Source organism: Oratosquilla oratoria, chromosome 10 (assembly GCF_046742065.1).
Source record: "Oratosquilla oratoria isolate Oo_2021 chromosome 10, ASM4674206v1, whole genome shotgun sequence".
Taxonomy (NCBI): Eukaryota; Metazoa; Arthropoda; class Malacostraca; order Stomatopoda; family Squillidae; genus Oratosquilla; species Oratosquilla oratoria.
Genome location: NC_134786.1, coordinates 43,622,767 through 43,636,592, shown reverse-complemented (window position 1 = coordinate 43,636,592; position 13,826 = coordinate 43,622,767). Strand labels below are relative to the sequence as shown.

The 13,826-nt window shown below is 43.6% G+C and overlaps 1 protein-coding gene across 1 annotated transcript in view; it reads right to left on the bottom strand.

Annotated features, from left to right (window-relative positions):
- Impbeta11 (importin beta11) overlaps nucleotides 1–13,826 on the bottom strand; it is a 57,973-nt gene that overhangs the window by 20,741 nt on the left and 23,406 nt on the right. Inside the window, exons 4-5 of the mRNA XM_076191740.1 lie at nucleotides 1,547–2,773; nucleotides 858–1,025 (exon numbers count right to left, since the gene is read on the bottom strand). Coding sequence (XP_076047855.1) covers nucleotides 858–1,025; nucleotides 1,547–2,773 — 1,395 coding nt within the window. The remainder of the gene's footprint in view (nucleotides 1–857; nucleotides 1,026–1,546; nucleotides 2,774–13,826) is intronic.

The window sequence follows — 13,826 nt, the reverse complement described above, 5'->3', positions numbered from 1 at the left end:
GGGGGCTGCTTGTAGATCCTCTTGGTGTGTCCTCGAGTCACCGAACCAGCAAGTTCAATAAATAATCCCCTGCTCACTTCACTATCATATAAATTATTCACAATTTTAAAGGTTTCTATCATGTCCCCTCTTGATCTACGGTATGATAGTGTAGGAAGGTCTAATTTCCACAATCGTTCAGGGTAAGGCAAATCCTTCAGGCTAGGGACTAACTTTGTTGCTCTTCTTTGAACTGCTTCTACAGCCTCAATTTCCTTTTTCTTGTATGGACACCATACCTGATTAGCGTATTCCAAATGTGGTCGGACTAGTGCAGTGTATAATGACTTGAACATGGTCTCGTTCAATGTTACAAAAGTTCTTCTTATTAGCCTATACTAGGCAGTTCCATGTCCATTACTACCTACTATTTCCATCTCCATAAAGTTGTCTAATCTTGCTTGTGGACCTCTCTGGCAGCATATTTTTTAATCAATTTTCTCTCTAGAGAGAGGTTGGTTTCCCCTTCACACTATTTGAGGGTTCCACTAGTGCAGCCTCTTGTAGGCTGGGCACAGAAGCATCTTGCTTCTTTCCATAATGTACTAAGCAACCATACGCTGAACCTGAGCAAATGCTAGTATGGAAGTCTATCTATATACAAAGAGCTTTTCTCCCCCAATAAGGGAGGTGACCAAGTCACAGGCATGTACCCACTTCCACCCATTCCACTCCCCTCCCTTCCACCACCCTTTCCTCCCTCTTATCTTAGCTCCTCATGGATGGTCATCCCTGTATCCCACCTACTGCCCTGGGTCAGAAGCAAGGTAGCAAGATGCAAGATTATGGAAGTACACACAATAAACAGGGTTACATACCATTAGTCCCCAGACCATATGCACTAGGGTAGTAAGAATAGCACACCGAAGCATATTGTGATCTGCTGACTCATTCCACAGGTCTGGCAGGTACTGGGCTAATGGGGCTGCATGGGGTTGGATGCCCACACCAACTACTTCAATCATGAATGACATTATATGAAGTACCTGTAAAAACAAAGAACAAGTCTGTAGTATTTTCACATGTGACAATCTCAAGTTGTATATCTAAAATCTAACAATGTAAACTTGTGCCAATCAACCTATTATTATTTCTCCTTCAACAAAGATTAAGTTTCAATTATTTTTCTTAACCCCTTGAGTACCAGATGTGTGTTTTGTGACACCTGTGTGTCACGGCTGAGTGCACCCGCCAGGAACCGAGCGTGCTCCTCGTGACATGCACGTGTCACAGTTATAAGCTGTGTATATTGAGGGCTCTCAAGGCCTTGGTTTCTGAGTTATTTCTACCCACATGGTGGCAAGTGTCTGTTTACAAACATAAGGCTCCAGCCATTCGTGGGACGGTTTGAAACGTTTGTTTATGTAAGGTTGACGGGTCGGTAGCGAAGGGTTTAAATAAATTCACAAATCTGAAATTAGATCTGGCAGACCAACACCTTACCCAGGCCCCTATTTCTAGACTCAATATCTTAAAAGACAATATACAATCCCATAGTATACCTTACCTGCATTTTGGTATCACATTCATGGGCTTCTTTGAGCAAGTTGAAAAGCAGTCCAAAGATGGTGGGCAAGTATGGCATGAACTGTGATGGATCAAACTCAAAGTCATCCACAGAATGCTTCAGGGTCATCGCAGCACTCAACCTTACTACAAAGTCTTCATTGGCATCCAGAAGGTGAATGCAAGCTTCATAGAGTGTAGGCCTGTATTCAGGAGAAAACTTAACACTGCTCCACTGGCCAATCAACCAAATCACTCGTCTCCTTATGATGCGGTAGTTGGAGCTCTTCTCGTTCAGCTCCTGAATGAGTGAAGAGGTGAACCATTGGTCAAAATCTATGTCATCAAACAATTCAAAGGCAGCCAGACCAACGGCATTATACACAGCATCCTTTTGGAGAATACCAGCATAGTCTGATGGTTCTACTGGTTTATGGGAAGATCTAACCATCTCCATTAACACTGGAGTGAGGGCAGTCCTGTACTCATGGAACAGGGATACAAACAAGGTCTCCGTGCATGGCCGAAGACTGTATTTCCAAGATTCTCCACCTTCCACCTCCATACAAAACCCTTCTGGGTCAGAATCCCAAACATCAAGATCTTCTTGTGTAAGTAGAAAGTAATGGGATATGAGTTTATGACACATGCCAGCTAGGACTGAGTCGGTAAAAAACTCTGTCTTTATTTTGTAAGCCTCAACAGTTTCTGGTTCCTTGGTCTCCTCTATAACCTTGCATGGCTTGTACTCTGGACAAAGTAGAATAGCCTTGATCAAGTTTAGACACTGAACAATAAACCGCTCAAAGAGCAAGCCATCCCCTGCTGGAGTGAAGACATAAAATGTGGTAAGATCTAGACTGGGTTTGATGAATTTTAGATAGGCAAAGGGGAAGTTCTCCAGCATGTCCATTAGCACCTTCATAAGTAGCATCACATACTTCTCACTCATCACTTTAACGTGATCATCACTTTCATGCTGCTTGCGGAATGTCAGCAAGACCTTGATCCTGTCAAATATGGACTCCAGAAAGAGCACAACATCTGTACATTGATGTGGCTTCTTAAATCCATGTATGACCAGTTTGCGGAGAACCTTGAGTGCTAGGTGGGATCGTTCCAAACTCTTTACCATAACATCGTTGTTGTTTCCACTAGCAGCAAGAAATGATTCTGTCTGTGATCTCCAGAGTTCCAGAAGAAAGGTGAACATCTGGCCTGTCAAATCCTGAAAAGGAAAATTAAATAATAATAATAAAAAAATATATATATACAAACAAGGTCTGTAACCTTGCTGCTCAGCCAGCGAGGTTACATTAGAATAAGAACATTGTGAAACATGTTTTGTACATACATATACCAAAGGCTTTTTCCCCCTTACAAGGTAAGCAGCCAAAGTCAAAAGGCATAAATCCACTCCTACCCATTTCATGCCCACACACTCCACTCCCATTCATCACCCCTCCCTCCTTTCCTCTTTTCTTGGCTCCTCCAGAATGATGGGTTATCCCTGCATCTCACCCATTGCCCTGAGTCAGAAGCAATGCAGCAAGATGCAGCACATCCACAGCAAGGCCACTTCATTTAATTGGCAACCCCCCTCTCCATCCCTTCATGCAGTAAAAGAGAAGACTGGGAGAAATAAACATGTTTTGTACAAAACTTGAAAAATTTTGCTCCTCTCAAGACAAACATCTATATACAGTGCTCGACAAGGAAGTACGAACGGTTAGCGAGAATGAGTGATGAGAATGAATGAGTCATAAATCAATAAACAAAATTTCACTTCGTACCTCTAATACAGGAGTCCCTCAAATAATGCGGGGGTTAGGTTCCTGAAATTACCACGTATGACCAAATCCGCGTATGCTGACTTTCCATATTAAGTACCGAGAACCGTATGTATGTGTATGTGTGCGTGTGTGTGTGTGTGTGCGTATGTGTGTATGCACACGTGTATGTGGTGTATGTATGTGGCGTATGTATGTGTTTGTGCGTATATACATGTGTGTGTATGTGGCGTATATGCATATGTGTATGTGGCGTATATACATATGTGTGTGTATGTGGCGTATACACGTGTGTGTGTGTATGTGGCATATGTATATGTGTGTGTATGTGGCATATGTATATGTGTGTGTATGTGGCGTATGTATGTGTGTGTGGCATGTGTGTGTGTGTGCATGCGTGCATGTATGTGTCTGTGTTCACATGTACAAGTAAGCATGTATGTGCGTGTGTCTGTGTTCGTATTTGTGTGTACACGCACGCGCATTCACAACATACACTGGTTGTCTAACACGTGTCTACGTGTGCGTGTCTACACGTGTGTAAGCGTGTATATGTCTGTTTTTGATCTCCCAAACCACCACTGCCAGTAACAACAAGAACCTCATGAGAGAAATTAAGACATGACAAGTGCAGTCATTATCAGACTTATTAGTTGTGTTCCAAACAAAAGAAACATTACACTTCAATAGGTTAGGGCGGTAAAATTTCACGACAGCACGCCGCAGGTGGTGGAAGCGACAAGCTAAAGCTTGTTGGCTACCCCCCTACCACCCCCTCTCCTCCCCTCCCTCCCTCCTGAATCAGTACCCGGAGGTTGACACATAACCGCAGGCAGCCACCCACGGCTATCCCCTCACCCCACACCCTTGTTTGAGTATATGGTAAAATAGAAAGCAGTCACCACAAATGTTTGCGATGTTGCCGCGTGTGTGCATATGCGTGCCCGACTCGGCGCGAATTTTAAAACGGGTCTCTACATTTGAGATGGTTTTGAAATAAAATCCGCATATGATTGAATCTGTGTTATTCGAATCCCCGTTATTTGAGGGACTCCTGTACTTTGATGGGTGGCCTTTATGTGCAATGATCTCACGAAGGCAGTTTGGAATGGAAGTGGCGTACTTGGCAAGATGTGCAGGGGTTATACTAGCCCAGGATTGGCAAATGGCTGCCTCGAGCTTGGGCACAGAGCTCGTATCTTTACCCTGCAGGTCTTGTTTAATGTGGTTCCACAGGTTTTCTATTGGGTTTATGTCAGGACTATTGCCTGGCCAGTCTGCTATGTAAGGTATATGACAGTCTTTAAGCCACTGAGTAACATTACGAGCAGTGTGGGCTGGGGCATGATCTTGTTGAAAGATGTTAGCACCTGAGCTATTAAAAGAATCCTCCAGGGGGGTAAATGATATGGACAAGGAAGTGTGAACGGACAAGAGGACGGAGCTAAGGGTAGGGTTTATGACGCATGCTATCAATCATCCCTCAGTTGCCTCTTAGCCTTCGTGGGGAGGCTTTTTGTTCCGTGAGTGTTCTGACACCACCTAGGCGGTCAGTGTTTTCTGCAGACAGAGGTGCTTTCTAGCCTTAATATGGGCAAGAACAAGTATTTATCACAAGAGACAATAACCCAGATAATAGCTTTACATAAATCTGATCACCAAACAAAGGAAACAATAGAGCAGGTTGGGGTTGGCAAGACGTCTGTGTGCAAGTGGGTTGCAATTTTTAAGAAGGAAGGTGGCTGTGACACACCCGGTTACAAACCAAGGAAAAAGTACCCCAAAATGACATCCCCTCATGCTACTAATGTTATCAAGAGACAGAGCATAATCCACATGTTACCGCCAGAAAAATAAAAGAAAGTAACCCAGGGCTCTTTGGGGAGGTTAGTGTGCGAACAGTTAGCCCCTGCATTCACGACCTTGGGTACAGAAGCCACCGCCAGGTGAAGAAGCCTCTTCTCACTCTAAACCAGAGGCGTCGTAGGGTTGAGTTTTGCAAGAAATATCTTCAGTGGGATGATGACAAGTGGCTGGATATTCTCTGGACCAATGAGTCCACCTTTACTGTGACTGGCAATTGGGGTGGAAACGTGTAACAGCATGCAGGTAGCAACCCTCTTGACCCCCAGTACGTTCAACAAACAGTGAAACACCCTGATTTTCTCATGGTATGGGGAAGTTTTAGTGGAAGAGGACTTGGGAGCCTTGTTGTATGCTACTACCGAAAAATGTAAAAGTGAACCAATATGTTTATTATGAACTCTTAAATGACCACCTGGAGGATTCTTTCAATAGCTCAGGTGCTAACATCTTTCAAGAAGATCACACCCCAGCCCACACTGCTCGTATTATTACTCAGTGGCTTAAAGACTGTCATATACCATACATAGCAGACTGGCCAGGCAATAGTCCTGACATAAACCCAATAGAAAACCTGTGGAACCACATTAAACAAGACCTGCAGGGTAAAGATACGAGCTCTGTGCCCAAGCTCGAGGCAGCCATTTGCCAATCCTGGGCTAGTATAACCCCTGCACATCTTGCCAAGTACGCCACTTCCATTCCAAACTGCCTTCGTGAGATCATTGCACGTAAAGGCCACCTATCAAAGTTTTAGAGGTACAAAGTGAGCTTTTGTTTATTGATTTATGGCTCATTCATTCTCACTCATTCTCGCTAACCATTTGTACTTCCTTGTTGAGCACTGTACATATACCAAGGTCCTCTTCCCTCATATTAGTGAGATAGCTAGACAAGGCACACACCCATTCTCATCCACCACTCACTGCTTTCTACACATCTTAGTTCAGTGGTTCTTAACCTTTTTCCTTATTCACACTCCTTTCAAATCACAAACCAGTTCTAGCACCCTTCTAAAATTGATCAAAAGTAGCAACATTGATTATGTGTAAATGACAAAAATATCATGTTCAACCAACATGTGTGTATGAAAGTGGCAGTTGCAGACAAGTCTATCAAAATAAACACCATGCAAGGATGGAGCCTTTATTAGTACAACATTTCACTTGTTACAGCTTTTTAAGTAAATACCGTATATACTCATGTACAGGTCGCACTTTTTTAAACTAAATATTTTGCCAAAATCAGGGGTGAGACCTATCCACTCGACACTAATGAGGGGCAACACTACTGTCACTGAAGTCACAACAATTGGCAATTTCAATGTGACAATGACATGGAATTTCAGTGGTGTTCTTACAATATGCATCAGAAAGTTTTTCAAGCCTTTTGTATGCATAAAATATATATATCAAAGGTTCCTACCAACTTGCTGCTTTAAACTGAACTATCGCTGCTAGAAAATCATATATCAATTACAATAAATCATAAAATATTCCCTTTTCCAACACTTTCGTATGTTTTATAGTGTTTATAAGCAATGCTACTTTGACCCTTTGTTTACTGTACATTACTGTACATCACCCGTTTCACTTGTGACTGCGTTTCTATGATATGTGTGCAAATTATGTTTTTGTAGCAAAACATAACATCTCGTAATGTAACTTAAATAAATTTATGATTTTCATAATAAAAAAAATTATTTTTGTAAACTTTCATTAGGCCTACCATACTGTTAGATCTATGGTAGAGCGCACAGATTTTTAGGCCTAATAACTGCAAACCCTAATCATGAGTACCAGTAAGAGAGAGAGTTATGACGTAGGTTTTAAGCTGAAAGTGGTGGATTATGCAGAACATGGAAACAGATCTGCAGAAAGGGAGTTTGGGGTTTCAGAAAAGGTAATGAGGGGATGGAGAAAACATGAAGATGAGATTAAAGAAATGCCGAAATCCAAGAGAGCAGCAAGGTTTTCAGTATCTCCATACCAAAGTCTTGAAAAAGAATTATTTGATTGGGTTGTAGACCTTAGAAATAATGGCAAGGCCGCTTCACCAAATCGGCAACACCCCTCTCCATCCCCTTATGCAGAAAAGGAGAAGACAGGGAGAAATCCCTTCGGGCTGCGTCAAATTTTTCTCACACATACTACCTTACCCACCATCCCCCCACCCATTCCACCTCATACATCATAGCATCATCCATATACAACCATTCTCCATTCACCCCTATCTTCTGTCCTCTCCTGTCCGTTCTCAACAGACATTCCCCTCTTCCCCAAAGCCCCTTTCACCCCATCCATCCACCTCATCCTAGGTCACCCCATCCATCCACCTCATCCTAGGTCACCCCCTCACGTTCACTCCCTCCATATCTGCCTTCCATACCTTTTACTAGTCTTTCTTCACTCATCCTTTCCATGTGTCCAAACCATCCTAATACTCTTTCATCAACCCTATCTCCCAACTCCCTTACCACCCCTGTTCTCCTCACTTCCTCATTTCTCACTCTATCCAGCCTAGTAACCCCTATCATACTTCTCAGACACCTCATCTCAAACACATTCAAACTCCTTCTCTATTCCTCTCTTATGTTCCATGTTTCTGCCCCAAACAGTGCTGTTGCCACAATCACTCCATACAATCTCCTCTTAGCATCCATTCCCAAATGTCTATTCCTCATTACACTTTTTAATCGCTTCTCAATCTACATTCTACCTCCACCTCCACAACACCCTTTCCTGCAACATTCACACCCAAGTATCTAAAACTATCCACTTCCTCCAGTTGCTCTCCCTTAATGCTCACTTCCAGTCTGCTGCCACTTTCACCCCTTGTACATCTCATCACCTTATCTTTACCCACATTTATCTTCAACTTTCTTGACAGCTCCTAGAAGCTTTCCTCGTATTCTGTATATCTGCAAAACCTCCACCTCCAACAGTGCCTTCCTATCTACCCTGTCATAACCCTTTTCCAGATCCCATAAAAGCCCAAAAAACATCCTTAACTTTTCCTATAGCTTTCTCACATATCTCTCTTGCCACAAAAATCTGATCTACACAACCTCTACCTGTCCTAAATCCACACTGTTCTTCACCAATTACTCCCTCTGTTCCTCTCCTAATCCTCACAATCAAGATCTTCCTATAAGCCTTCCCAACTACACTCAACAAACTGATCCCTCAGAAACTAATACACTCACACTTGTCCCCTTTTCCCTTGTAAAGTAGAACTATACAGGCACTACTCCAGTCCTTCAGCACCCTACCCTTTCTCCAGCAAACATTAAATAACCTCACCAGCCAGTCCACCATAACTGTACCTCCTTTTTTTAGACATTTTGCATGGCATCCATCCAGACCAGGTGCCTTACCTGCTCTCATCATCTTAACAACTGCCTTCACTTCATCCTTATTTCTCCTCCATTTTCCTCACTCATCACAGTCATTTTCTTAGCACTTCCCACTGCAACTATCTTTCCCTCCCTATCCTCCTTCACATTTAGCAACTCCCTAAAATACTCTGCCCATCTTCCCTTTACTACCTTCTCTTCCATTATCATCTCTCCATCTGCACCTTTTACCTTTTCTTCTCTACTTGACTTGACTCCTCTTTCCAAAACATCTTTTTTTTACATAATTATACCAATAGCTTTTTCCTCCTTACATGGGGGGGGTTTTTTTTTGCCAAAAAGAAAAAGTCATAGAAATCACTACATATTCCACTCCCCTCCACCCTCCCATCTTGGCACCTCCTGGAGGATGGGCCATCCCTGCATCCTGTCCACTGCCCTGGGTCAGAAGCAGTGTCGCAAGACACAGCACATCCACAGCAAGGCCACTTCATTAATTCGGTGACCCCACTCTCCATCCCCTCATGAAGAAAAGGAGAAGACGGGGAGAAATCCCTTCGGGCTGAATCAAATTATTTCTCATACATACTACCTCACCCCCCATCCCCCACCTGCTCCCCCTCATGCATCACAGCATCATCCATACACAACCCTTCTCCATTCACCCCATCTTCTGTCCTCTCCCGTCCTTCCTCAACAAACATTCCTCTCTTTTGTAATGCCCCTTTTATCCCATCCATCCATCTCATCCTAGGACGCCCCCTCATATTCACTCCTTCCAACTCTGCCTTCCATAAACCTCTTTCACTATTCTTTCTTCACTCATTATTTCCATGTGTCCAAACCATCCTAATACTCTTTCATCCACCCCTCATCTCCCAACTCCCTTTCCACCCCTGTTCTCCTCACCTCCTCATTTCTCACTCTATCCAGCCTAGTAACCCCTATCATACTTCTCAGACATTTCATCTCAAACACATTCAAACTCCTTCTCTCTTCCTCTCTTATGCTCCAAGGCATTTACTCACTTCTCTCAATCTACATTCTACCTTCACCCCCACTTCTCCTTTCCTGCCACATTCGCACCCAAGTATCTAAAACTATCCACTTCCTCCAGTCTCTCTCCATTAATGCTCACTTCCAGCCTCCTGTCACTCTCTCCCCTTGTACATCTCATCACCTCACTTTTACCCATATTTATCTTCAGCTTCCTTCTTTCACACACCTTCTCAAACTGTCACTAACCTCCTCAATCCCTCCTCTGATCCTGCCACAATCGCAATGTTGTCAGCAAACAACAACTGGCTTATTTCCCGCTGTTCTCCATTTTCTTTAACCATCTCCAACCCCTGACCCACCACCCTTGCATTCACCTCTCGCACCACCCCATCCATGTATAGATTCAACAGCCTGGGCAACATAACACATCCCTGACGAAGTCCCACCTTTACCTCAAAACATTCACTCTCTCCATTTCTAATCCTAACACAAGCTCTAGTATTCTCATAAAAACTCTTGACTGCACTTAACAGCCTTCCTCCTATCCCATATATCTGCAGTACTACCCTGTCATAAGCCTTTTCCATATCCATAAAAGCCCAAAAAACATCCTTACCTTTTCCTATAGCTTTCTCACATATCTGTCTTATCACAAAAATCTGATCTACACATCCCCTACCTCTCCTAAAACCACACTGCTCCTTACCAATTACTCCCTCTCTTCCTCTCCTAATCCACTCAATCAAGATCCTCCTATAAGCCTTCCCAACTATACTCACACTTGTACCCCTTTCCCTTGTAAAGCAGAACGATACAGACTCCAGTCCTCCAGCACACTTCCCTCTCTTAAACAAACAAATAACCTCACCAACCAGTCCACCACAACTGTGCCTTTCTTCAGACATTCTACATGGCATCCATCCAACCCAGGTGCCTTACCTGCTCTCATCATCTTAACAGCCGCTTTCACTTCATATTTCCCTATTTCTCCTCCATTTTCCTGTCTCATCACTCTCATTTTCTTAGCGCTTCCCACTGCAACTATCTTTCCCTCCCTATCCTCCTTCACATTAGCAACTCCCTAAAATACTCTGCCCATCTTCCTCTGACTGCCTTCTCTTCCATTATCATCTCTCCATCTGCATCTTTTACTTTCTCTTCTCTACTAGATTCGCCTCCTCTTCCTATTTTAATTTCTTTCCAAAACATCTTTTTATTACTTTCAAAATTTTCTGTCATACTCTTACCCCATTTCACATCTGGTCTCCTCTTTGCCTCCTTTACCTTTTGCTGTACTTCTCTTTTCTTTGTACCTCTCATATGACTCCCTCGTCCTATCTTGTAACCAATCTGTGAAAGCTCGCTTCTTCTCTTCTACAACCTTCTTTGTTTCCTCATCCCACCATTCACTACCCTTCCTTCTATTTCCTCCTGTCCTTGTTCCACACACCATCTTTGCACACTTTGTGACTCCCTCCTTGAACCATCCCCATTCCTCCTCCACACCTAGCTCCACTCTATCCTTCACTCCCTCCCACTCCTCCTTCAGCTTCTTTTTGTACTCCTTCTCCTTTTCCTTTTCATTTAAAGAGTTCACTCAAAGCACCTCCCTACCTTTTGTCCCTTTCCTCTTTCTCCATCTATCCTCCACTCTCAACTTACCTTCCACCAAAAAATGATCTGATATTCCCCCACCCTCTCCCCTTAGCACATGTACATCCTTAACTCTTCCTATCATAATCCTATTTACCACTACATAGTCCATTAATGCTCTATCTACCACCCTTCCCTCCACCACCCTCTCCCAAGTAGAGAAGAAAAGGTAAAAGGTGCAGATGGAGAGATGATAATGGAAGAGAAGGTAGTAAGGGGAAGATGGGCAGAGTATTTTAGGGAGTTGCTAAATGTGAAGGAGGATAGAGAGGGAAAGATAGCTGCAGTGGGAAATGCTAAGAAAATGACAGTGAGGAGTGAGGAAAATGGAGGAGAAATAAGGAAGGATGAAGTAAAGGCAGTTGTTAAGATGATGAAAGCAGGTAAGGCACCTGGTCTGGATGGATGCCATGCAGAATGTCTAAAAAAAAGGAGGTACAGTGATGATGGGCTGGCTGGTGAGGTTATTTAATGTTTGTTTAAGAGAGGGTAGAGTGCTGGAGGACTGGAGGAGTGCCTGTATAGTTCCACTTTACAAGGGAAAAGGGGACAAGTGTGAGTGTAGTAGTTTCAGAGGGATTAGCTTGTTAAGTGTAGTTGGGAAGGCTTATGGGAGGATCTTAATTGAGAGGATTAGGAGAGGAACAGAGGGAGTAATTGGTGAGGAACAGTGTGGATTTAGGACAGGTAGAGGTTGCATAGATCAGATTTCTGTGGTAAGACAGATATGTGAGAAAGCTATAGGAAAGGGGAAGGATGTTTTTTAGGCCTTTATGGATCTGGAAAAGGCTTATGACAGGGTAGACAGAAAGGCACTGTGGGAGGTTTTGCGGATATACAGGATAGGAGGAAAGCTTCTAGGAGCTGTCAAGAGTTTTTACGAGAGTAGTAGAGCTTGAGGCAAGATTAGAAATGGAGAGAGTGAGTGGTTCGAGGTAAAGGTTGGGACTTCGTCAAGGATGCGTTATGTCACCCTGGCTGTTCAACTTATACATGGATGGGGTAGTGCGAGAGGTAAATGCAAGGGTGGTGGGTCAGGGATTGGAGATGGTTAAAGAAAATGGAGAAAAGTGGGAGGTGAGCCAGCTGTTGTTTGTGGACAACACTGCACTTGTGGCAGGATCGAAGGAGGGACTGAGGAAGTTGGTGACAGAGTTTGGGTGTGTGTGTGAAAGAAGAAAGTTAAAGATAAATGTGGGTAAAAGTAAGGTGATGAGATGTACAAGGGCTGAAAGTGGCAGCAGACTGGAAGTGAGCATTAAGGGAGAGTGACTGGAGGAAGTGGATAGTTTTAGATACTTGGGTGTGAATGTGACAGGAAAGGGAGGAGTGGAGGTGGAGATAGAATGTAGATTGAGAGAAGCGAGTAAATGCCTTGGTGTATTAAAAAGTGTAATGAGGAATAGACATTTGGGAATGGATGCTAAGAGGAGATTGTATGAAGGAGTGATTGTGCCAACAGCACTGTATGGGGTGGAAACATGGAACATAAGAGAGGAAGAGAGAAGGAGTTTGAATGTGTTTGAGATGAGGTGTCTGAGAAGTATGATAGGGGTTGCTAGGCTGGATAGAGTGAGAAATGAGGAAGTGAGGAGGAGAACATGGGTAGTAAGGGAGTTGGAAGATAGGGCTGATGAAAGATTATTGGGATGGTTTGGACACATGGAAAGGACGAGTGAAGAAAGACTAGTAAAAGAGGTATGGAAGGTAGATGTGGAGGGAGTGAACATGAGGGGGCGACCTAGGATGAGATGGATGGATGGGGTGAAAGGGGCTTTGGGGAAGAGGGGAATGTCTGTTGGGGAAGGACGGGAGAGGACAGCAGACAGGGGTGAATGAAGAATGGTTGTATATGGATGATGTTGTGATGCATGAGGTGGAATGGGTGGGGGGATGGGGGTGAGGTAGTGTGTGAAAAATTTCTCGCCGTCTTCTCCTTTTCTGCATGAGGGGACGGAGAGGGAGGGTTGCCGATTTAATGAAGAGGCCTTGCTGTGGATGTGCTGTGTCCTGCAACACTGCTTCTGACCCAGGGCAGTGGACAAGATACAGGGATGACCCATCATCCTGGAGGTGTCAAGATAAGAGGGAAGGTAGAGGGTAGAGGGTAATAGAGTGTATTAGGAATGGAATGGGTAGGAATGGTTTTTATGCCTTTGTTTTTTGGCTACCTCCCTTGTGAGGGGGAAAAAGCCTTAGGTATATGTAACTAGGGATAGCTTAAGATTTTGTTGGCAAACAGGATCAGTAGCAACCACTTGATGGACTGAGAAAATGCATTACTTCTGGTACATGAATCCAACAAGATCCATAGAAAATGTTTGGAAGCAGCCATCATACAAGGAACCAACACTGTTGAACAAAATAGGGGCATGTTCGATACCTCACCCCAGCTAATTCCTTTAATACCCACTGCCAACAAAATTTTAAGCTATTCATGGTTGTCCTCCAAAATCCCCTTTTTTCCTCTCAAAGTCATTGTCAACCCTCAGTAGACAATTGCTCACCCTTCTTATTTTCTTCTTCCTTTTGCTCCTTGGTTGTGAGCTAATGTCCTTCACCCAGCCAATTGTTCCATCTTATCCTTATCTTTCCTTGTATTTAGTAATAAAGGCTCCATC